Source organism: Hyperolius riggenbachi, chromosome 2, assembly GCF_040937935.1.
Source record: "Hyperolius riggenbachi isolate aHypRig1 chromosome 2, aHypRig1.pri, whole genome shotgun sequence".
NCBI classification, from domain to species: Eukaryota; Metazoa; Chordata; class Amphibia; order Anura; family Hyperoliidae; genus Hyperolius; species Hyperolius riggenbachi.
This window is the reverse complement of record NC_090647.1, coordinates 284,027,706-284,053,514: the sequence shown is the minus strand read 5'-3', so window position 1 is coordinate 284,053,514 and position 25,809 is coordinate 284,027,706. Positions and strand designations below refer to the sequence as shown.

At 44.1% G+C, this 25,809-nt stretch overlaps 1 protein-coding gene and 1 long non-coding RNA gene across 4 annotated transcripts; one reads left to right on the top strand and one right to left on the bottom strand.

Annotated features, from left to right (window-relative positions):
* On the top strand, positions 1 to 23,905 carry TSSK3 (testis specific serine kinase 3). Of its 2 annotated transcripts, XM_068265393.1 has the most exons (3): positions 1 to 130; positions 19,522 to 19,740; positions 23,211 to 23,905. In XM_068265393.1, exons 2-3 carry the CDS (start codon positions 19,593 to 19,595, stop codon positions 23,870 to 23,872), a joined length of 810 nt encoding a protein of 269 aa, XP_068121494.1. In that variant the 5' UTR covers positions 1 to 130; positions 19,522 to 19,592; the 3' UTR covers positions 23,873 to 23,905. The 2 variants fall into 2 exon arrangements, with proteins under 2 accessions (XP_068121494.1, XP_068121495.1); XM_068265394.1 differs by lacking the exons at positions 1 to 130; positions 19,522 to 19,740 and adding an exon at positions 21,106 to 21,295.
* Positions 13,097 to 21,101, bottom strand: LOC137544330 (uncharacterized). Of its 2 annotated transcripts, none has more exons than XR_011025818.1 (3): positions 21,057 to 21,101; positions 14,521 to 14,662; positions 13,097 to 13,296 (listed from the first exon to the last, which is right to left on the bottom strand). It is a non-coding gene; the product is annotated as an uncharacterized lncRNA (long non-coding RNA). The 2 variants fall into 2 exon arrangements; XR_011025819.1 differs by lacking the exon at positions 21,057 to 21,101 and adding an exon at positions 20,163 to 20,299.
* Positions 23,906 to 25,809: the final 1,904 nt, after the last annotated feature.

Here is a 25,809-nt window from a genome sequence, read left to right as displayed (position 1 = left end):
AACTGACACAAACTGATTTAGTGCAAACTAGCCTGAAACTGAGGGTGGGCCCGGAGGCTCGCAAAACGTATGTACAGCATTGGGCCACGATCTGTCGAATCCTGATCTCTGTGGACGACGATAATTGCAGGTATGTACGTAGCTTGAGGCTAGATTCACACCGTGCATGTTGCATAAAGCATGTGTGTGCGCGTGTGTATGTGAACTGCAATGGAGGCTGGACATAGATATTAATTCAAAGCATGAATGCAGCGAGTTAGAATAGCACAATCTGTTACAACACAACGATGTGAACAGCCACATAGAATTGTGTGGGCAGTGAGATGACATGCAGAATTATTCTGCAACGCAACTGATGCAGTGTGAAAGAACCATTAAATGCACTGCAGACATATCAGTAAACACTGAAGGCAGCTTGCTTTCAGTAAAGTTTGTAGCCATCACCTGAGTTATACCAGAACATGGTAAGTATTACTGAAATGTTAGTGAATTGGAGTTTTTTGGTATCACAGTCAATCAAAAAAGGACAGCCTGGATTTAATACCCATTATAGCACATGCACGACTGCGATCACGCAGAGTTAAGGTGCCAATACACTGGCAGATGGGGGAGCAGATTCAATCATCAGATAGATCCCTCTCTGATCAAAGAGGGATTTATTGCTGCCACTCACCTACATACAGATTTCTAATAGATTTCAGCATGAAATCTATTGGAAACCTGTACAGTTGCCTCTGCCTGTTGGGCCTCCCAGGTCACCTTATGCAATGTGTCCCCCCCTCCCTGACCCCTGAAGTTAGTGTATGCAAGGGTCAATGGGTACAGGTGCCCATAGCAGCATTAAAGAGGAGCTGTCAGTCATACTATCTCAGAAAAAAACACACATATATAAGTAGATAAATGCTTGCTCTACTTACATAACATATGTATTGCACTGTCCACAATTTGATTTTAGCGATTTTTCTACAGTTAAAAAAAAGAGAAAATCCTTCTTAGCATTTCCCATTTTAAGTGTGGCTATTTTGAAGCCAATTCTGATGTAATTTCCTCCCTTACTCTCCTCTGCCTGATTTACCTGCCCTTCACTATAGAAAGTGCATTGTCTCAGCATGAGAAATGTTGGCCAATCAGAGAGGAACAGAGGTGTGGGAGGAGAAACCCGGAGGGAAAGAGGCTTCAGCCAATCAGGGTGCATTAGTTAAGTCTGAGCGGAAATTGAGAAGCAAAAAAGGACAACACAGCACACCCTGCAACTTCCTTTTTGTGTACCAAATAAGAGTCAAGTAAACTGGGGAATGATCATTTATGAACAAGAAAAGTAATAGCGATTTTAACTTTTGAATTGCCTAGTTAGCATCCTTATTACTTGTTTACCAGATAAAAATAATGGCCTGTACACACTGCTGCGCTTTTAAAATCACATGCGCTTTTAAAATCGCAAGCCTTCATGAGAATAGGAAAAGCGCATCGCACCAGTGTGTACAGGTCTTCACGATTTTCATTATTTTTCAAAAGACCTTGCGATTAAAAAGCGCATGCGATTTGAAAAGCAGTGTGTACATGCCTTTAAGAATTGATTTCTGATTTCAGTTACTCCGTAAAGAGAATACATGGGACATAGGAGGAGGCACGTCGGCAGGCAAATGAGCCAACCAACATTCACCATGGGTACGGAGGGATTGGTATTACACATTATACATGGAGGGAGACCGACCATGGGTCTATCATTCGTCGAATTGACGGATTCTGATTCAGATGAGATCAGGGGAGTAGCAATAGGGGTTGCAGAGGTTGACACCCGCATCGGGGCCCCAATAGGGCCCTTCCTCAACTGTAGTATTAGCTTTCTATTGGTCCTGTGCTTATAATAATCCCTTCTATAGATACTTTGAGTAGTGTTAATCATTAACAAACTGCTCCCCATCCCCTTTTTGTACCTCTGACACTGTAGTTGCCATTGGCAGGTTTTGGTGCACCGTATCAATTGTTATGTATAGAGTGCTTGGGGGGGGGCCCTTTGTAAAACTTGCATCAGGGCCCACAGCTCCTTAGCCATTTTGTCCTTAGGCTTGTATAAAGGACAAGGGGACATCATCTGCATATGGAGTAAAAAAGGTTTTGACATGATCTAGAAAGGGCTGCTTTACAGTGTGGTTAAAACATGGAAGGAATATCTTGCCATAGGAAGTAGTTATGGCAAATTCTATATCTGCATTCAAAGGACATCTATGGCTAGAATTGGGCAATTCCTGCATGTGTTGATCCACCCCCCCCCCCATTTGAGGCTAATTGGCCCAAGCCTTGTAAGGGTTTGTTGCCTTCTTCTGGGTTAACTGGGATATGTGAAGTGTAGGACAGTGTTGTATTGCTGTACTTTTGTCTGGTTAAACTTGATGGGCAGATGTCTATTTTTAACTAGACTAACTATACAGGTAGTCCCCGACTTACGAACGCCCAACTTACGAACGACCCGCCGCCGATATGAACGGCATGGATTCTGTGTTTCCATGGGGACAAGTTAAAAAAAAAATCTAATTGGCCTGTAGTTTTTGAGAAAGTCGATTTTAAAAAAATTCAAAGAAAAAATGGCTTTTATACTTGTATAGGCAGGTAGAGAGGGCAGAGGTGACACAGAGGGGGGCACTGGAGGCACAGAGGAGGCACAGGGGACAGAGATGGCCCAATGTTCCGACTTAAGAACAGATTCAGGTAAAGAACTAACCTACAGTCCCCTATCTCGTTTGTTAACCGGGGACTACCTGGATAACGGATTTATAATCCCGCTCCTTGTTCAAACTTGAGTAATTAAACTTAAATAATGACCTACTGATTTTTTCTTCTCACAGCCACAGACATTTTAAGATCTCTTATCAGGTTGTAGGAAGAGAATAAGCAATGAACAACACTAAGGGCTCTTTTCCACTAGCAATCGCTAGCGTTCACGCTGAACTCTAGCGATTGCTGAATCGCAATTACCGGCGATTCTCCGACGTTCGCGGCCGCGATTTTGCTATGCTATGCACTGCATAGCAAAATCGTGGCAATTATCGCTCCGCCGCGCGTTCGCGTTCCCGGCAAAAACGAATCGCGGTAGTGAAAATGACCTACCACGATTCCTATGTTAAAAAGCAAACCGTAGCGATTGTAAAATCGCTAGCAGTTTGCGTTTTTGCGATTGCGCTGGTGGAAAAGGGCCCTAAGGCTGCATTTCCACTTGTGCGGTGCGGAATCGCCGGGAAATCACTGCAGATGAAATCGCATGCGGGTGCAATTTTGCATGTGTTTTTTCCCGCGATTTTGCATGCGATTTCGCATAGGGTAGTAGGTGGGCGATTTTAACCATGTCACTGCCTGTGTAAATTAACATTACCTCCTATGCGAAATCGCGGGGAAAAACGCATGCCACAACCGCATGCGATTTTCCTATTAGATACATTGTATGCGATTCGCTTAGCGGTGTGCGGGGAGCGAATTCTGACGGCTCTGCCGTGCAGATTTTCCCCGCACACAAAAACGCTCCGCACGACGCACAAGTGGAAACAGGCCCATCCACTTGTATTGGCTGTGCGAATCCGCATGCGGACAACGCATGCGGATTCGCTATAGTGGAAACGAGCCCTAAGGTCTTAATTATTGTATCTGAAGGGACACCGAAATTTACACCAATGGATCATTAACCCTTACAACCAAAATAAAAGGGGGAAAAGTTCTACGTAGGATTTATAATAAACATACATTTCTCTCCTATGCTAATTCAGGGTCACTCTAAAATACAGAATATAGAATTTCAGTTCATTTTTCTAAATAACAGTATATTTAATCAACAAATACAACATTTCAGGACATATCATAGACTTATATGACATATCATAGACCTAATGAGGTAAACAACAAGGAATGGGGAGAATACCTTGAGAAGTGTGGGGAGGGGCTGATTAGAATACAAATTAGGAGGAAAACAGCAAGATTAGAAAGATTGGGTACGGAAATAGAAGCCCTTAAAACATCAATGGATACACTAAAAGAAGAGGTATATAAAAAACTATCCCAAAGGACATGCAATGCCCTAATACACCATCAGAAGGGGGTGATACAGGATAGGCACAGGGCCGGCCCGCTCATGAGGCGGGGTGAAACTTTTGCCTCAGGCGGCAAATTTCCAGGGGCGGCATCCGCCCGTCCGTGGGTGCGGGGAGCCGGCCCGCCGAGCTGGAGGGGTAGCTGGACACTCACCTCTTCCTCGCTCCAGCGTGCGCTCCACTGACATCACTTCCTGCAACGCTGCAGGAAGTGATGTCAGTGGAGCGCATGCTGGGAAGAGGTGAGTGTCCTCCCCGCCCGTGCCTCTTACACATACGGCTGCGTCTATTTAGGCTGGAGGGGAGCGGAGGACGGGGGACCCGGGCGAGGGAGGGGGGGTCCGACCCCCCTCCCCGCCGCTGGCCCAATACCCCCGTCCTGCCAGCTACCCCTCCAGCTCGGCGGCCCCCCGAGGGGGGGGGAGGGGCGGCGGTGGCAATTTTTTAAAAATTTGCCTCAGGCGGCAAAAAGTCTAGGGCCGGCCCTGGATAGGCAGAAGCAATTTAATAGGGATTGGGAACTATAAAGATCCAAGTCAGCTTATAAATGGCAACAAAAGACAGAGAAAAAAGTGGTAGAACCAACAGAACAAAATCAAAGGACACCATTGGAGGATCAATTAGAGGCCAACCCAGTGGGGAAACCAGTGGTCCCAGCTGTCCCTAATTACCCACTTCCAAATCCGAGATATGAGAACCCCAATAGATACAATTTAGGACCCCTACCAAGGAGGAACCCAAGGGAAAATATTGAATCTCCCAGAGATAGAGGGAACCCAAATAGGGGTCAGGGGAGAAATCAACAATTTGAAATAAATGGGGGGAGTGGATATGGAGGCCTGTCAACACAACAGTATAATATACCTACATATAACAGATATGATCCCATACAACAGGAGGACAGATTCCAGCCTTTTTTAGAGGGGGGTCACAGAACATACAGACCCAGGGACAACAGGAACAGGAGGGAATATTACGAAGACTATCCATCCCCAAGGAGCCACAACAAAAGAGGCCCAGAAGGGGGGTACGAGCAGGACACAGGGTACAAGAGAAGAAGAAACCAGTAGGAGAAGGGATATTTAATATAAGTGGGAGTGATCTCACCAGGCAAGAACTAAAGTTTTTGGATAAAGGATTAAAACATGCCCCTAGTAAGTCTATAAACAAATTTCAGACATATATTGATATCTAAAAGTATAGTAGGACCTTAAAGAGACTCTGTAACAACAAAAAGATCCCCTGGGGGGTACTCACCTCGGGTGGGGGAAGCCTCAGGATCCTAATGAGGCTTCCCACGCCGTCCTCTGTCCCACGGAGGTCTCGCTGCAGCCCTCCGAACAGCCGGCGACTGTGCCGACTGTTCAATTCAATATTTACCTTTGCAGGCTCCAGCGGGGGCGCTGTGGCTGCTTTCGCTCCGAAGGAGGCGGAAATACCCGATCTCAGTCGGGTCCGCTCTACTGCGCAGGCGCCGGAGACTTGCGCCTGCGCAGTAGAGCGGACCCGACGGCGATCGGGTATTTCCGCCTCCTTCGGAGCGAAAGCAGCCAGAGCGCCTGCGCAGGAGCCTGCAAAGGTAAATATTACGTCACCGCTGTACGGAGGGCTACAGCGAGACCCCCGAGGGACGCAGGACGGCGTGGGAAGCCTCATTAGGATCCTGAGGCTTCCCCCACCCGAGGTGAGTACCCCCCAGGGGCCGTTTTTTCGTTACAGTTCCTCTTTAAATATAAAGAAATATTTTCTAAGCAAAGAAGGGCCCACAAATAGGATAAACCCAGTAACTGAGTTTCAGCATACGGGCATGAGAAACAGATCAACATTTAACCCTCAGGACAATAGCAGTGGAAACTGTGTTGAGGTCTTTAAAAGACTAGTGGAGAGAGATCTAGAGAAATTGGAAGTGAAGAAGACAGAAAATGTAACTAAAATAGCAAGGGAAATGTTGGTTAAAAAAATTGGTGGTGAGACCTGCTGATAAGGGGGGAGGGGTGGTGGTGCTCAATCGGGAACAATACCGAATGGAACTGGATAGATTGGTGGGGGATAGAGAAACGTATGATAGGCTAAAAGGGGATCCAACAAAATTATACAGAGAAGAGCTCAGGAAAATCTTGAGAAAAGGGTTAGACCTGGGGATACTGGATGATAAGGAATTCGAATATCTTGTGCCGTCTGCACCCAGGATACCCATAATCTATCAGGTGCCCAAGATTCACAAAAGCACCACTGCCCCCCCTGGACGCCCAATAATAAGTGGGATAGGGTCCATAACACATAGGCTGGGTAAATACCTGGACTTCTTTTTGCAACCCCTGGCACAGGGATTGCCACAGGTGATAAAGGACACCAGACATATGCTGCAGATATTGGAGGGTGTAAGAGTTAACGAAAATAGTACGCTGATAACAGCGGATGTAGCCAGTCTGTATACAAATATACCGCACCAGCCAGCAGTGGAGGCAGTGCGGTATTACATGGAGGTCACAGGAGATCTGGACTCAAAACAAGTTGAATTTTTGTTGGAACTACTGATATTTGCACTGAAGCGGAATTACTTTTGGTACAGGGGGGGATTCTTTGTTCAGATTAGGGGGTGTGCAATGGGGGCGGGGTTTGCACCATCACTAGCAAATATTTTCATGGGGAAATGGGAGGAGGATGTTTTAAAAAATTTCACTCAGGATAAAAGGATCTCGGTGTGGAAAAGATTTATTGATGATTTATTTATTATTTGGGAAGGGGAAGATGAAGAATTACACAAATTCATGGAACACTTGAATCACAATCAATTAAATATAACACTAACAATAGAAAGTGATAGGAGGAAAATACACTTTTTGGATATAGAAATTGAAAAAAATGGGGAGGGACTTATCACAAGAACATTTTTCAAAAGCACAGACAGGAACGGGTATCTGTCACTTAAGAGCTGTCACCACCTTCAGTGGTTGAGAGCAGTACCCAGGGGACAATTCACCCGTATAAGAAGGAATTGCACTAAACTGGAGGACTATATGGAGCAATCACAAAAATTGGTGGAGAGGTTCACTGAAAAGGGATACACAGAAGAGGAACTATACAAAGAAGTTATAGAAATAGGGCACAAAGATAGAGACACTTTAATTAGGGGAGGGAGGGTATGTAGGAATAGGGGGGAGGGGATTCCATTTATAACTGAGTATTCCATTCAGCATAAACAGATAGAACATATTTTTAGAAAACATTGGGACGTGTTACAACAGAATAGAGTATTGAAAGGTGCCTTGACGGAATATCCAAAGTTTATCTATAGAAAGGCCCCCAATTTGAAGCAGCTGTTGGCCCCTAGTCTAGTGGAGGGCCCCACAAAAGAGACCCTGCCATTCTGGAATCAAAACGGCTTTTTCCCATGTAGAGGATGCAAGGCATGTGAGGAGGGGAATGGTGTTAGGAAGACGGAGGTCTCCTCATTCAGTAATGGGAGGGAATTTAAAATTATGCAGAACATCACATGTAATAGTGTAGGAGTGGTGTATTTGTTGTGGTGTAGCTGTGGTAAACAGTATGTAGGGAGGACCACCAGAAAACTGAAGGAGAGAGTGCAGGAACACATTAGGAATATCAAGAGAGGATTCAGTGGACACAGTGTGTCAGAACATTTTTGCAGGTTCCACAACCAGGATCCAAAACATCTATTTTTTTGTGGATTAGAAAAAATGAGATACAGTTGGAGAGGATGCCACAAAGTGAGACAGATCTCGATGAGAGAAACTAAGTGGATTTATGGCATGGGCTGTGTGAAACCAGGGGGTTATAATGTTGAGCTGGATCTGAATTGCTTCATTGCAGATAACTGAAGACAATAACATGTAGCATGTGTTTGGTGTCTTAGGATAAAGAAAATGATAACTGTATTAGCAGTGGGTTGTCATAGGATGTTGAAATAACATTATGTGTGTATTTATATGGGACTATAAGTATGAGACCAAACAAAGGAGGCTGGAAAATGGTCATTGTAGGGGTTAATGATATGTGGGAAGGTGGCTGGATTTTCAGTACTGGTAGCAATAACAATTATCACTGTTGGTGGGATCTGGATGTATATGGGATTTATGGTATAGTCATCGTTTGTATATTATGATATAAGTTGATGTGTAAATGGGCTCTCCCCCCCACCCCCCTGGAGGCTGGGGGAATGCGGATGCGATGCGGAGGGCGTATGCACATGTAAAGGGATACAGGGGTAATACGGAAATTGTATGGTGGAGGAACTATGCATGCGTATGGTGCTCTGTACGGAATACGGAAAACTCATGGGGTTCTGTGTACGGAGCAATGCGGAAATTATATGGGGCTTTGTGCATGGAGTAATACGGTAAATACGTGTTGCTCTATGTATACAGTAGTACGGAAACAATACAGAATCCTGTGTATAGTATTGAGAGTAGAGAGGAGGTGGTACATGAGCTATACGGAAAGACAGACCCAGCGGGAGCCAATCGTCAATGGCGGATTGGGGACCAATAGGAGCTAAATAGCCATACCCAATAGGCTGCAGCGGCGAATATAAATATCCCAGTGTAGCGTCCAATCCCCATGCTCCTGATGAGTCACGAGGGAGTGACGAAACTGGTCGAGCGGGGAATTGGACGCACTGGGAAGAGAGCAGTGGCGGTTGGAACGCCAGAACGCGGAAACAGCACCCAGCCCGGCTTGGCAACGGGGGAGAGCCCGTGAAAAAAACTCTATGCTGTATTTATGACCTCGTGACATGTGAGTGCAACATTTTAATAAAATTTTAGTTTTTTTAAAACAATATTACGCCATGAGAGGCCTCTGCTTAAGACACTAGGGTACATGAATCAGGACAAGGGAGCCTGGATAGGAAACAAAGGAACTAAGGAACCAGGACCTGTAGTGCTGGGGTACCCTGGAGGTGTGCGCTGATTGACCAGTCTGACAGTGGTCGCACTGTATCTGGTGAGTGCGTTTCACATTGGTGATTGCTGGTGGTGGAATCAAGGAAGACTGGAGTAAAAATCAAAGACACCTCATATTGGGACTTTTTACGGTATTCTTACTGCACTTTGATTGCAATAGAGGATGTGCGCTGAACTTTTAATGTAGATGTTTTATGGAGTATTGCTGTACTCAAGTTTGAGCGCACTCTGAGGACAGTGGGAAATATTGATGTCTAATAACCAGTGCGCTTTGAATATTCATATACGAGATCATAGACTTAAGCTGAAGGGAGCAGATAAGTCAGCCATAACAATACCAAGGATCAGAGACAGACGGACATAAGCACCTGAAAGGAAATGACCTCAGTAGAGATTATGTATCCACATAAGTGAAGGGATGACCTTATGTAGTTGAATTTTAGAATTTTATGGCCGGAAGGCACTGTCAACAGGTCCGGTATCATCACTGTTGTGTAACGGTGTGTCTATGGGGTAAGGTATTTGGAAAGACCAACAGGACAGACCAACAGGAAACTAGGTTGTCATCTAACACAGTCATTCCAGGTTATGAACTAGGTTATCATCAATCATTTCAAAAGACGTACGTTTACCGGAAAATGTCTAATATTTGTCATTATAGGAATTTCCTTTAAGCTTTTGATGCTCGGCTTTACATGTGGAAGTAACAAGATATTGCAGAATGTACAATGCAGTAAGCTTAAAGCTTAAATAAGCTTACTCAAAACAACTGTTAAATCAATGGACATAGTGAAAAATATGTACTGTCCTTGATAGTACTGTAGATAGATATGTATTTTATACTAAATGGCTTTTGTTTACACTGAATTAAAGTGCAAGGCAATTTAAAAGGTTTTCGTTGATGACCATTTGTGTTTTTGAAACCTAAATAATGATGTAACCTTGTACAGTGGAGAGCCAGCAAGTGTATGCAAGTTGAGCTAAGTGATGCTGTATTATTAAAGTACAGCTAAAGTGTTAGGGTGCATTCACACTATATCCGTTGCATTGCGGAATAATTATGCATGTCAAATTACTGCCCATACAATTCCATGAGAGTGTTCGCATCCCTGCGTTGTAATGGAACACATTAGGGCCCTTTTACACACTTAATGCATTGCTATCCGTTGCGTTTTAATGCATTTGTTTTCTCCATAGTGAAAAAGCTTTAGTTTTTCAGCGTATAGTTTGAAAGAAGCCTTATTCAAACTCACTGTATGCAGTCTGTGAATTAATATTCTATATACAGTATACTATCATATGCACTGCATCCATTGCAGTTCACAAACTTTATAATGTGTGTGAACAGCAATATACACAGTGCATATGATAGCCGCACACATAGTGTGAATCCAGCATTTAAAAAAAGTTAGATACAGGTAGGCCCTGTATCTAACGAACGAGATAGGGACTGTAGGTTCGTTCTTAACCTGAATCTGTTCTGGTCGGAGCACATTGCCATCTCTGTCCCCTGTACCTCCTCTGTGCTCCCCAGTGCCCTTTCAGGGTCATTTCTGCCCTCTGTACTTGCTTATACAAGTTTAAAAGCCATTTTTTTTAAATCGAATTTCTCAAAAACTACAAGTCCAATTTTAATTTTTTTTTAACTTGCTCCCGCAGAATCCACAAGTCGGGTTTTCGTAAGTCGGGGACTACCTGTACTTACCTCTATAGAATAAAGATTCTGGATGGTTCAGAGGCTTCCCAGATTCTCCTGAAGCCCACCGTTCTAGTGCATGTTCCTTGTATATCGTTTGACAGCTGAATAGGTTTCCTCTGATGCCATGAGCAAGTTAATCTCAAGTGAAGTCAACACATGCCCAGAAGAACAAAGCCGCTCATACAGGTTCATGCTCTGTGCACAAGTGCTTTGTTCCACTGGGCATGCGCAGACCTTAGTCGCACATGCCTAGTTGGGATGGACTCATCCACAGTGCCTGAAGAAATCTATTTGACTCATAAGAGTTAAATAGTTATACAGGATCATGCAAGGAATGGCGGACGTCTAGAGGGTCTGGGAAGCCTCTGGACCATCCATAAGGCTTCACACTAGCGAGGTAGGCAACTTTTTTTTTTTAACACTTCTGGCTGCCTCTGTTTTGTATACCAGCCATCCTGGATATACATTTTGGCCAAAACGGTGTAAAAAATGAGGGTCAAACAACCTGAAAGATCTGTAAGAAAGTTTCTGTGTCTGGCAAACACCAGATGTTTTGAATTCACATGTTGGACAAAGGGGATAATGAACAATGATTATGGTGCTTTCTCACTGTCCATAAAATGTATGGACACATTTCAAGATGATTGGCACATCTACTTCCCTACTCCCTTGCTCATTGTAAATGGAGCATATAAGGAAAATTAAAGGGAAGCTAAAGTAAGGATGATATAGAGGCTGCCATATTTATTTCCTTTAACCTCCTTGCGTCCACCTAACCCCGATTGACGGTCGCAAGGTGGCTCCCCCAGGACCGCGTAACACAGATCGGCGTCAAGTCCTAGGGAAGTGGTGTGCAGGAGATCGCGCATCCCCGCTTGAGAGACGGATTGGAGCTCCAACAACAGTCTGCCAGCGGTTATCGTCGCTAGCAGACTGTATAGAAATGGCCGTTTCTTTTTGTTGTACAGCGATGCGATCTACTACAGCGCTGTACTGGGGACAGTCCTGTAACTTGGCTGTCCCCTGGATGGACTTGACATGCGATTCCCTCTCATAGGCTGATGCCTATGAGAGGCGATCACCCTGATTGGCTCTTGGGGAGAGGAAATAAATAAATTTAAAAAAAAAGACATTTTTTATTGTAAAAAAAAAAAAAAAAAAAAAAAGACAAATAAATTGATTAAAAAAAATAATGCCTGTAGCAGCGATCAGAGCTCACCAACAGAAAGCTCTGTTGGTGGGCAGAAAAGGAGCCCAGATTCATTTGGTTGCTAAGTTGTATGACTCTGCAGCGAGCTTTTAAAGCTGCAGAGCACTGAATTGTAAAAAAAAATAAAAAAAAAAAATAAAAAAAAAAAAAATCGCCTGGTCACTAGGGGGGTGTAAGCCTGTGGTCCTTAAGTGGTTAAAGCAATAAGAGTTGCCTGGCTATCCTGCTGATCCTCTGCTTCCAATGCTTTTAGCCATAGATCCTGAACAAGCATGCAGCAGATCAGGTGTTTCTGACATTACTGTCAGATCTGACAAGATTAGCTGCATGCGTGTTTGTGGTGTGATTCAGACACTACTACACACAGATCAACAGGGCTGCCAGGCAATTGGTATTGTTTGAATGAAATAAATATGGCACCCTCCATATACTTTAGGTGCACACAATTAGACACAGTCAGATAAGGCTATAAATGGCCCATTCATTCAGAAGGCCATAACAGAGGACTAGTGCACAGCCTAAATGCTGCATTACATCTTCAGGCTATAAGACTTCACTCTGTCAACACTGAAGCCTGTATGGCCACTTTTCTGTGGCTTTAAAATGCCTTTTTTTTATTTTGTGATGAAAATGATCAGAATGGTAAATACCTCCTATTGTAAGTAGCGCATTATGATTCCACTTCAGCAAAACCGGGTGGTTCTCTTTAAGCTGCAAGGTGAATTTGCAGACATTTGCAAGATAACTGTAACAAAGGTAGCACACATTTCAATTGTACAGGTGGACATACACTTATAGATTTGCAGCACATTCGACCATCAGATAGATTTCTGTCAGATGCCGGTCAAGTCCAATCTGACAGGAATCTATCTGATGTGTGCCACACACTAGGATTAAATTTCCAATAGAGTTCATTCTGAACTCTATTGGAAATCGATCTAAATGCATTATTAGACCATTAGATCCAATGCAACTCTATGGGCCATCGATTTGCTGCCAGCAGCAGATCGACCTAGATTTTCCATCCTGTCAGATAGATCAAATCCATCGAAAGCGGCCGCAAATCGATCGAATGGGGAATTTGATAGATTTGTTTTCTGATCGATCGATTCAATGGGCCCCTTAAGTAATGTTTGGTTTAATCTGCAATCTTTGAGACGCCCGTAATGCAAGAAAGAGAAAATTTCAGGATGCTCATCTTTATAGTGAGGGAATCTGTGCTGTATGTTGATGTTTGGCCTGAGAATTGTGTATTTCGCACTATTCTTTCTTCGTTTCTATTACGATATACGGTGTCCATGGTGTCTTCCCACGGCAAGAAACACATCGATGGGCACATGTAGTATAGTCAGGCAGTGGCACCCTGGGCATCTCCTTAATGACCTGCAAAATAGGAAAGAGGTCATTTTTTTTTTTATAATCTCTTCACTTGATCTATTACTAATAGCTATTATGCTGTGCAATACGGTTTGCTGCTACTTAAAGGGATACTGTAGGGGGGTCGGGGGAAAATGAGTTGAACTTACCAGGGGCTTCTAATGGTCCCCCGCAGACATCCTGTGCCCGCGTAGCCACTCCCCAATACTCTGGCCACGCCTCCGGTTCACGGCTGGAATTTCAGACTTTAAAGTCTGAAAACCACTGCGCCTGCGTTGCCGTGTCCTTGCTCCCGCTGTTGTCACCAGGAGCATACTGCGCAGACATAGACCATACTGGGGCCAGCGCAGTATGCTCCTGGTGACATCAGCCGAAGCGAGGACACGGCAAAGCAGGCGCAGTGGTTTTCAGACTTTAAAGTCTGAAATTCCAGAAGTGAACCAGAGGCGAGGCTGGAGCATCGGTGAGTGGCTGCGCGGGCACAGGACGTCTGCTGGGGACCATTAGAAGCTCCGGGTAACTTGAACTCATTTTCCCCCTACCCCCCTACAGTATCCCTTTAAGAATAACAAACCTATAAGGATGTCATAATGAAATTATTATAAAATAAAAAGGTACTACAAAAAGAGGTTTGCTTGGCGGTAAAATGAAATAAGCCAGTAAGGACAGAAACTTGAAAACGGCCAAACTGGAATACAGCACTAGTCTAAAGGCCATCATACAGTGCTTGCCACGATGCATCCATCACTCAATAAAATGTCTAATTGCAGGAGAGTTCTAATGTAATGTCAGGTCCACTGCCACCACTAGCTTTGTACTGCTTAGTGCAATACAATGCTAATGCAGCCAACAGTAAAGTACTTCTCTTACCCACGGCTCCCCTGCCCATTTGACAAGATTAGGAACCGCCTTTCCTAATACATATTTGTTTAATAGCGTGACCAAAGATCAATTTAGAGAACCTTCATTTAAAATAGATGTTTGTATTGCTGTATGATCTGGACCAGCAAGCCACTATAGATAGGCAGCATTTCCCCACCCCTCTCATATGCAGGAAAATGATGCAGATTCAGCCCGTATTCGGGCTTAGCGGATGCACCTAAACTACTTCTATTAGAAACATCTGATGTCATAGAAATACAGGAGAAAGATAAATAGTAATAGATTGTTACTACGACTAACGAGAGAGTTTTTTGCTGTAAGCTTCTTATTATTCATGAATCCTTGTACCTGGCTGGAAGTATGATAGCTGCGGCAGGATCCAGGGGCTGGCTGGCAGTCATCCTGGGACTGGGAGAGTCACCTCCTTCAATAGGGAATCTTTGCTGGGAATCAAGACTTGATCCAAGAAAACTCATAATTGGTCCCCAGGCTGCATAAACACCACTTACATATTTTAATGATAGAAAATAAAAGACCTTGGTAATTACCACAACTAAAATCAGAGGCCAAAAATGTATATAGGTAGAGATCAGGATGAATCAATAAGGTCTCTACCAATCACCCTTCACAAGTCTGAATACAAGAAATTGAAACCGTTTGCTAAGAATGACAGTACATTGCACAACATCATTACATTTGCAGACCCATACTGAATACAATGGAAAAATAGAGCCTGTGCCTTAGCGCTGCAGGTAAAAAGGGCACTGTTAAAAATGGCACCACCATAGGCGGCGATGCTAAAAGCCATGTTTAGCAGCTATAAACAGTAGTTGGGATGCTGCGCCCTAGGCTTATAGTCGCTATTTACTGTTCTAGCCACTTATATCATTATTATTTATTGAATTTATAAAGCGCCAACATATTACGCAGCGCTGGACAATAAATATATACAATGATACAAGGATGACAGACATAAGGTTAAACAACATAGAACAAAGTTAAACATGCAAATTGTTCAAAATACATGATCGTGTGATATGGGCGGGTTAGGTAGGCCCAGTAATACAAGTACAGGCTGTCATAGGACAGGAGCACACAATCGTGCAGATTATACTAGGGAGTGGAGGACTGTGCCAGAGGCTTACAATCTAAAGGGTGGGGTGGAAACACTAGGTGGGGCTGTTAAATACTCATTAGAGAGTTACTGTGCGGTAGGAGGTGGGTAGGCCATCCTAAAGAGGTGGGTTTTGAGGGCTTGCTTGAATGTGTTGAAAGAGGGAGCAATTCTGATGGGTGGTGGAAGGGCATTCCAGAGGGTGGGGGCAGCCCTTGAGAAATCCTGCAGGCGGGCATGGGAATGTGAAATGCGTGGAGTGGTGAGGCGAAGGTCGTTGGAGGATCGGAGGGGGCGACCTGGTGTATACCTGTGAACAAGCTCCGAGATGTAGGTAGGGCAGGTTTTGTGCACAGATTTATACGCCAGGCATAGAATCTTGAAACTTATCCTGAAACGGATAGGGAGCCAGTGCAGGGATTCACAAAGGGGAGATGAGGATGCAGAGCGGTGCGAAGAATGGATGAGTCTTGCAGCCGCGTTCATCACTGATTGAAGGGGGGCAGTGCGTTTCAGGGGGAGGCCAGAAAGGAGGGAGTTACAGTAATCAAGGCGGGAGATGATTAGGGCATGGATGAGCAGTTTAGTAGTGTCTGGGGTTAAGAAGGGGCGGATCTTGGAGATATTACGGAGGTGGAAATTGCAGGCTCTGGTGATGTTTTGAATGTGTGGGATGAAGGAGAGGTCAGAGTCCAAGGTGACACCCAGACAGCGGGCCTGGGAGGTAGGGTGAATGGTTGTGTTTATAGCCACTATTTCCCGTTTACAGCTGCTAATCGCGGTTTTTACCAATGAAGTCTATGGTGGTGACGATATCAGGGGTTAGGACGCAAGGGTTTTTCAGTGATAAGAGTGTGGGGTTCCTTAGGGGTTAAGGTTAGGCACTGGGGGAGTTAAGGTCAGGCACCACCAGGCAAGGTTAAGGTTAGGCACCCCAAGGGGGGGTGGGGGGTTTATGGGTATGCGCCACCATGGCAGGAGGTCTTAGGGCCGGTTCACACGGATGCTTGGCGGCATTTACCGCCAAGCGTCCGGGATTTGTCAGTTAAACGTTCCCATTCAAGTGAATGGAAGCATTTAACATCGCGCGGTTACCATCGATTCCCGTAGATTGCGCAAACGTAGTGTTCCGATCCCGATTTTCCCCGTCGTTTCAGGCGACCCTGGATGCCTCATGCGGCATTTAGGGTCGATTCACCGCCACGTCTTCATGTCCCCTTACGGGGACGAAAGTCGCCCATCGCAACGGACGCCGACAATTGCTGCAGAAAAGCCCCCGAACAGGATGAGAGGAGAGGCCGAAAGCCGCCCGTCTGAACTGACCCTAAGGGTTAGGCATCGGTACAGGGAGGGTTCTGTGTGAGAGTTGGGTTAGGTCATAGTAAAATATTGGTAAAGATTACTGATATTTTTTATGGTAATTTAGTAGAATATCGGTAATTTAGCAGTGCCTTCTTTACATGTACGCATGGAAATTCTCCTGCAGTTTGTACTCCCATTTTATGTAATTACATGTTTCTCCAAAGCACAAGTAACCGTTTTATCTGCTTGTTACCTGGGAACAGAAATACAGTGCCAGAGGTTTTTTTTTTCTATTACAGTACCCAAGCACATTGCTGTACTAGAAGGAAAATGGCTACTTGTGTATTGAAGACACTTATCTACAGAAAATGGGAAATAGAATGATCCCACACTTTGCTTACTTACATATGGCTGAACTAAAGGAGACTTTCCACTGTACTGTCACATCAGACTATGGGCCTGCTTCCCTTGCTAAGATGATATCCTACTAATGTGGACAGAATCTGAGGAAGATCTTAGCACATTTCACTAAAGGTGGTCATTAACGGTACAATATTTTCCTCAGATGTGATCATTTGATCAGATTTGCGGGATCATAAGTATTTGGAAAGTAATCATCAATTATTCCCATAATCGGGTCGATTAGGGCAAATCCAACATTTCAGTCAACAATATTCTGTATACCAATCAACCATAGAATCATTCCATGTTTATTTTCTCCACATACCGTGTGGGTTTCTGTACAATTTGATCATAGATATCTGATCGAATGATCGCATCTGAGGAAAATATTGTACCATTAATGGGCACCTTAAAGAGGTGGTGGCTGGATAGTGTAATGGTTAAGGGCTTTGCCTCTAACATGGGAGACCTGGGTGCAAATCAATTCAGTAGGAGACCTTGGGCAAGTCTCCCTAACACTACTACTGCCTATAGAGCGCGTCCTAGTGGCTGCAGCTCTGGCGCTTTGAGTCCGCCAGGAGAAAAGCGCGATATAAATGTTCTGTGTTTGTTTGTTTGTTGTTTGTTTAAAGAGAGTCTGAAGCGAGAATAAATCTCGCTTCAGACCTCATAGATAGCAGGGGCATGCGTGCCCCTGCTAAAATGCCGCTATCCCGCGGCTTAACGGGGGTCCCTTCACCCCCAAATCCCCTCCGTACAGCCGGGGAGCACTTCCGCATTGGGGCAGGGCTAACCGCCGCAGCCCTGCCTCCCGCGCGTCTATCAGACGCGTACCTCCGCCTCTCCCCCGCCCCTCTCAGTCTTCCTTCACTGAGAGGGGCGGGGAGAGGCGACGATGCGCGTCTGATAGACGCGACTAGAGGCAGGGCTGCAGCCGTTAGCCCTGCCTCCAGGAAGAAAAAATTCACGACCAAGTTGACAACCAAGTCTTGCGGGGGTGGGTTTGGGGGTGAAGGGACCCCCGTTTAGCCGCGGGATAGCGGCGTTTTAGCAGGGGCACACATGCCCCTGCTAACTATGTGCTCTGAAGCGAGATTTATTCGCGCTTCAGAGTCTCTTTAAAACACAGTACCCACCATACAATCAATCTGACTTAGGCCTCGTTCCGCTTAAGTGTCCGTCCGCATTGGGCTTTTATAGAGGCGTTTTTTTACTCTCCCGGCGCTTGGGTAGGTGATGTGGTTTTGTTAAAAAGCGCCTTTCTAAGCGCTTTTCCCGAGCGTTTTTGTAATTCACTCCCTGGCGCAAGTCAGGAAGTGAACTCTTTGACCCGGAAAAGAATAAATACAATGTATTTATTCTTACAAACGCTCACGCAATCGCTGCACAAAGCGATTCTGTGAGCGTTTTGCGTTTTCCTATACCTTCCATTGAGGCGGAATCGCCTCAAAAATGGCCCATGCACTGCTTATCTGAGCGGATCAGAAACGAACCACTCAGATGTGAACTTTGTCATAGAGAATCATTGCACAAGCGCTTTCAGGGTGATTTTGAAAATCGCCAGCGCTTAAAAAAAATCTCAAAAACGCCCCTAGTGTGAACGAGCCTTTAATCACATATCAATACAGAACAGGACAACACAACACAATCCAACAGGCAATCCTGGACAAAAAAAAATGATTGTTTGTAACCAGGTTCAGAGGTAGGTAGGTCTACGTGTTAACAACTTCATTGGATATAAACAGCTTCTGTCACTGTTGAAAATCATGGTTCTTGCACACAGTTAATCACTAAATCTGAAGGGTATCTCACATGCTTTGTGAAAAACTTCCGGAATGCAGCTATCAGACCACTTGTAGACCCTAGTTGTAGTCACCTGCAATTCTCAACTATATGCACTGAGGAAAATAGCCAATACCTGAAACCTAGGGTTTGTAAGGACAGCTGCAATAGGGAACTATGCCTAGATTTACCATTCCTTTGTGAGGTACATGGCTGCTGTAACAGAAGGTTGCTGCATCCCCTTATGGCTGGTAAAAATCATACAGAGGCATTAGCAATAAGGTCTGTATGTCTGATTATTATTATTATTATTTATAAAGCGCCAACATATTACGCATGTCTGATGCATGTAATAAAGGCGCTGGGAAATTTGGGCCCAAAGCAAAGCCAGAAAACTGCTCACCCTGCTCCTGCAAAAGTCCCGGTGGCATGAATTACTCTTCCCCCTCCAGGCCGCCATGGGCTCAAGGGTAAGACGTAATTAGACTTTCAGCTATAGCTGGTGGCCAGATTACATTGTTTTTATAGTAATTTTGGTGCCATCTTTTGACAGCAGCCAAATTACTGTCTGAGCGCTGCTATAGCCATAATTCACATTACGGCCTGTGGCGGCACATGGTGTCTGCAAATTTCCTGCACCACTTTTGTCTGTCTCGATGTCTGATTGCATCACAATAGAACTTAAGAGTGCTATATACAGTATGTGTACAGACCAACACCTCTCACTACTACCTTGTCTATCTAACCAGCAAAGCCCTGGAATCCTACACTGTGGAGGTGACATGGTAACAACACAAAGCAAGTTTTCGTGGAGTGGAAAATGGATGAAGAAATTCTGTTTCTTAATGGGTATCATGTTGGCAAGACCATTGGAGAAGGAACATATTCCAAAGTAAAAGAAGCTTATAGCATATCTCAGAAAAGGAAAGTGGCTGTCAAAATCATTGATAAGAGTATAGCTCCTGCAGGTGAGTTTGGGTAAAAACATTATCTACAATTTCTTATCACACCGCAGTGACTGTAGTTTGTCTCTCTGGCTATTTAGCTGCATTTTTAATGCTGGGAATACATAATGCATTTTTTTGGTCGATTTCGGCAGATAGATGGTTCGATAGATAATTTCCGAGATATGTTCGAGCTTACTTTCGATCATTTTACTCCTCGATTTCTCATAGAAGTGAATGGAAATTGATAAAAAAAAGATAAGAGAATTGAGCGGGAAGTTGAGCGGAAAAACGAACTGAAAATCAATCGAATGGAAAATCGACCGAAAAAAAACCCGTATTCCCAACATTATGTGTAGTAGGTTTTTCTAAAACAGAAATTACGTTTTTTAACCAAATAGCTCTTACTTCCATAAAGTATAGAAATGTTTATATGTTTTACTTACTGTTCTAGTCCTATATCTTAATACAATAACACTGGCAGGAGGTGCAGGCTGTGTTCCCATTACAGAGCAAAACGTTTTATTTTGTCCGTTTTACCGCATTGAAAAACTGATTGTGAATGTATCCCATTTTATAAATCAGATCCATTCACACTTGTCAGTCTGTAACGTATCCATTGGATTCACTGCAGTAAACAATCCGGACTTGCGGTATGCGTTTTTTCCAGAAGAGCAGATGAGTTTCCCATATAGCCTATGGTTGAAATGCATCTGTTCTGGGCACCAACGGGATCACAACGGGCCATCAGAGTGAACACTACACTGTCCGTACCCACTGACCGTATGAGGGCCTAGTCATAGTCATCTGTGTGAACCAGATTCAAGCATTCCCGGGGAAAGTATATAATGGGAGAACAATACGTACTTGGACAGACATAGATCAGACTGTGCAGCAACTGAACTATACCTAATTTTTCTTATTATTTTGGCACAGGACATTATTCACTGTCTACCCAGGGTTTACGTACGAATGAAGCCCCCTCCCCTAGCCTTTGGTAACCCCTACAACCAGGAGGCCATCCACCAAGAATTCAAGTGTGGTCACGACTCCCCCCCCCCTCCCACAATAACTTGTTCTGCAGGTCCCAGTATTAGTGGGAGGGAGAAAGTACTTAGGACATCCCACAGCCCTGAGATTCCCTGCAGGCAGCTGCAGGGACAGCTGTCTATAGTTACACCCTCTTCTGGCCATGGGTTTTGGGCATGAAGTGTGCTTGGTACACAGCTGAGAAATTCAGGCCTCTTTTACACTGTGTGCTGAAAAACGGATACGTTTTAAAAGCTTTCAGTTAAAACGCATAAAATGCGAACTGAGCGATGGGGAAACAAGAATATTACCTTCTCCTGGGCAGCACAGCAGTTGTCTGTTCAGTTATAACTGATAGCAACTGATTTAGTGTGAAAGGACCCTGCCTCCCTCTGATAAAAGCTGCCCTGCTCTGAAGCTCCCATGGTAGCCTCCAATAATGGCCACGCAGAGCAGTGCAGGGAAGCAATTGTTTTACAGCTACCTGCCTGGGTGCACACCACCGTCCCTCTTCTTCCACCAGCCTCACTTTCCCAGAGGCAGAACACAGGTGGGCCCATAAAAAAAAAACTTTTCTGGGGGCTCTCATAATTTGTTATGCACATCAATGTATTCAGTGCTGACAGCTCAAACAACTGCAACAAAGCAAGCCTTCTGACTGGGAAGTGTGCCCTCTAGTGGTAATGCTGAATAGAAAAACACTTGAAAAATCATACAAGCATGTAGATATCTCAATCCATAAGATTAGATAGATAGGGATGGTCAATGAGCAGTGGCGTAGCTAAGGAGCTGTGGGCCCCCCAAGCACTCTATACAAAACAATTGATATGATGCACCAAAACCTGCCAATGGCAACTACAGTGTCAGAGGTGCAGGAAGGGAATGGGGAGCAGTTTGTTAATGATTACCACTGTTCAAAGTGTCTATAGAAGTGATTATTATGAGCACAGAACCAATAGAGAGCTAATATTGTAGTTGAGGGAGAGCCCTTCGGGGCCCCTGTGACCCAAATGCGGTCGCAACCTCTGCAAACCCTATTGCTACGCTCCTATCAATGAGTGCAAATAAATTTGAGTGGATGCAGAATCAAGCATATTTTAATGTGCTGCAGATTTAAAATGGACAAATGAAATGCCACCTAGGCTTAATTTGATTGGTCCATTTTTAGGCCGCATCAATGTAATAAAAATGCGCATAATTCTGCATCAGGTTTAGAATTATTTGCACCTCATTGACAAGATAGATAAATATATAGGTGGAACAATCCATGTGACAAATTCCCAAAGGGGACTCACAGTCTTCCACATCTATAACAAAGGTGCCTGATAGAAAACATACAAACTCAATGCAGATAGTGTCTTAGTAGTAGTTTTGTCATATTTTCAAAGGACATTCTCCTACAAGCCTTGCGGCGTCTCAGTAAATTCCAGTCTGGATTTTTATATTTTATCTACAGCAGTGCTGTCCTCTAGGTCTTCTTCCATTGGGCCCATTACAGCTAAAAAAAAAAAAAAAAAAAAAAAAGCAAATGATGGACCTTGTATATTGATGTTGGAAATTGTATCTTTTTGGAAGTTATTTTTTTGGGGTGGATTTTCTTCTTGTGGCCAAGTGTAGGTTGTCTACAATCTACTTGTATCTTTTGTTAAAGGAACATTAACCCTTAGACTCCAATTTCTGGTTTGGTCATCTATCTATCTATCTATCTATCTATCTATCTATCTATCTATCTATCTATCTATCTATCTATCTATCTCTAGATTAACCAGAACAATGGTACCACCTCAATGTAATATTGTGTAGGTCACCCTTGTGCCGCAAAAACAGATATGACATGTGTGGTTTGAATGGGACAAACCACCCCATAATCGTTGGTTCATACACACAAGCAGTTAACTGCAGTATGGCTACTGCAATCCAAAATCTGCATGTTGAGGGTTTGTAAATGTTTCCTGACCACATGCGCATATGACACCATTCAGGTGGCTTCAGTTTTTACACTATACAGTTTAGAGCGGCAGTAAAAAAAAACAAACAGTGAGAAAAGAGCCTTAAAATATTCTTTTACAAAGACTTAAACCTTGTACACATGCTAGACCGTTTCACGGCGACCCCTGACCCCCCCAATGCATTGGCGAGAAATCTGTACTGGTGGATTATCTCAGCCAACCGCAGGCTGTTCCCATTGTACTCCTCCTCCCTTCATAGCAACGAGACTCATCACTAGCCAATCCCTGAAATGGCAATGCGGGAGGGGAGTGGAGATTTTATAGATTTCTGCTATTGAAATCAATAGAATTTGACGCTGTATAACTTCTGATGCATGATGGTAGTAAGCCTAATTATAAATATAAGGCCCTGCTAATATTGGTCTGCTTTATTTAAGCGTAGTTTAGCTTTAACCGTGATTTTAATTAAAAAGGTCATCATTTATAAGCAATAAAAATATTTATTTCTCTCCACAGCGTTCATCCAGAAATTTCTCCCAAGAGAGCTGCATATCGTACCTACTTTGCATCACAAGAACATCATTGAAGTGTACAAAATAATCGAGGCAGGGTATCATAGGACTTACATGATCATGGAGCTTGCAGATGGTGGAGACATATTTGATCATATTATCAAGAATGGAGCCTTCCCAGAAGATGATGCCCAAACTCTGTTCCATCAGTTGGTAGAAGCCATCCATTACCTGCACAACCGAGGGGTGGCTCACCGGGACCTTAAATGTGAAAATACATTGCTGGATCATGGTGTCCTAAAACTCACCGACTTCGGTTTTGCCAAGATACTGCCCACGTCCACTGGTGAGCTAACCCACACCTTCTGTGGAAGCTTAGCATATGCAGCTCCAGAGGTGCTCCAGGGAGTGCCCCATGACAGTCGAAAGGGTGACATCTGGAGCATGGGTGTACTGCTCTATGTAATGCTCAGTGCCACTCTCCCGTTTCATGACCATAATATTCCGAAAATGTTAGTGCAGCAACAGAGAAGCGTTATGCTACCTGACCACATCCATCTCTCTGAAGACTGCAGAGACCTGGTGAAAAGACTTCTGGAGCCAAATGCAGTCTTGCGACCATCTATTAATGAAGTCATTCGGCACCCATGGCTCAACCATTATTAAGCATGAACTTAATAAACAGGCTGAAAATGTCAACAGCAATACTAGATATATGAACTTACTATGGAATATCTCTGGTCTGATAACAATAATCTTGTATATATTGTTTTCTTAATGGCAGAAAAGTAGGGTATATAAATATATAATTCAGGCTATATATTTGGTTCAACATGCAAATGATCAGATGCCCAGAACGATTTGTTGCTATGCTGTGTTAGTGAACTGTGCTATTATTGCATTATAACAGCTGTCGCATGAAACTTCACGAGGAAAGGTAGTGAAAAAAGGGATAGGGACAAAGATAGCAGTAAAATCTAGACAAATATCCTAGTCCCTCCGTGCTTTCTTCAGATCGTAAAGCCAAAATAAACACAAAACCAAACATGAAAAACTGTAATAGCAAGCAGGATGATCAGTGAATTCAAACCACATAAAGTATGTTGGAGCTTTAAGGATAAAAGACCATAAACCTCTGGTGAAACTCTTCACCAAGCTGAATTAAATTAACACTGAAGCGAAAAAACAACAACGTATAATTTAATGAATTGTATGTGTAGTACAGAAAAGAAATAGAACATTAGTAGCAAAGAAAAGTCTCATTTTTATTTCCAGTTATATAGCTTTTTTTATAGCATTGCATCATACTGTCACATTTGCAGTTTGCTCTGTTTTATAGTTTAAAATACAGTGTGGTTTGCAGAGCTAATGGCCATTTGAACTTCTCCGAAGTACAAACCTTATCTGAAGTGGTCTATCACTGTTTCTTTGATGTATAGTGCTCCAGAAAACAGCAAACAAATTTGGGTCCAGCTCTGAGAGGCTCTTTTACATAGACAATTAATAACTGACTTTTTTAAAAGGACCACTAGTTTGAAAAATTGTAAAATTTAAAATACATTTAAACAAATACAAATAAGTAGTATGTTCCTTCCAGGAGTAAAATGAGCCACAAATTACTTTTCTCTTATGTTGCTGTCACTTGCAGTAGGTAGTAGAAATCTGACAGAACCGACGGGTTGTGTTCTAGTCCATCTCTTCATGGGGGATTCTCAGCATGGCCTTTATTCTTTATCCACTTGAGGACCCACCCTTTACCCCCCCTTAAGGACCAGCGCTGTTTTAGCTGATCTGTGCTGGGTGGGCTGTGCAGCCCCCAGCACAGATCAGGGTGCAGGCAGAGCGACCAGATCGCCCTCCTTTTTTCCCCACTAGGGGGATGATGTGCTGGGGGGGTCTGATCGCTCCTGCCTGCCTGGGTGTTGCGGGTAGGGGAGCACCTCAAAGCCCCCCTCCGCGGCGAAATTCCCCCCTTCCTCTCCTCCCTACCTTCCCCGGAGATCCGAGGCTGCACAGGAACAGATCTGTCCTGTGCAGCCTCTAACAGGCTCCTGCCTGTCATGTGACAGCGATCCCTGGCCGCTGATTGGCCGGGGATCGCTGATCTGGTACAACGCTGCTACTGTTAGCAGCGTTGTAAAAATGTAAACAAAGTGGATTATTTCCGCTTGTGTTTACATTTAGCCTGCGAGCCGCGATCGGCGGCCCGCAGGCTATTCACGGAGCCCCTCGCCGTGAATTGATAGGAAGCAGCCGCTCGCGCGAGCGGCTGCTTCCTGATTAATTAGCCTGCAGCCGGCGACGCAGAACTGCGTCGCTGGTCCTGCAGCTGCCACTTTGGCGACGCGCGGTATGAGTGCGCGGTCGGCAAGTGGTTATAAAGGCACCCCTTGAAAAGGATTTATATAAAGATGCTGGCCTGCCTCCCTGCACACTTTTTGGCAGTTGGACGGAGCAACTGCCATTCTGCTTTTGAAAATAAACAAAACCCTGAGAATCCCCCATAAGGAGATGGGCTAGTTCGAAACCTGTTGGTACAGTCAGATTTCTACTACCTAGTGTAAGTGACAGCATTATAGGAGAAAAGCGATTTATGGCTCATT

Bases quoted from the DNA above. Each gene is read 5' to 3' on its own strand.
- TSSK3 (XM_068265393.1), top strand. From the start codon at position 19,593: ATGGATGAAGAAATTCTGTTTCTTAATGGGTATCATGTTGGCAAGACC. The intron at 19,741-23,210 runs GTGAGTTTGGGT...TTCTCTCCACAG, and splicing joins TAAGAGTATAGCTCCTGCAG to CGTTCATCCAGAAATTTCTC.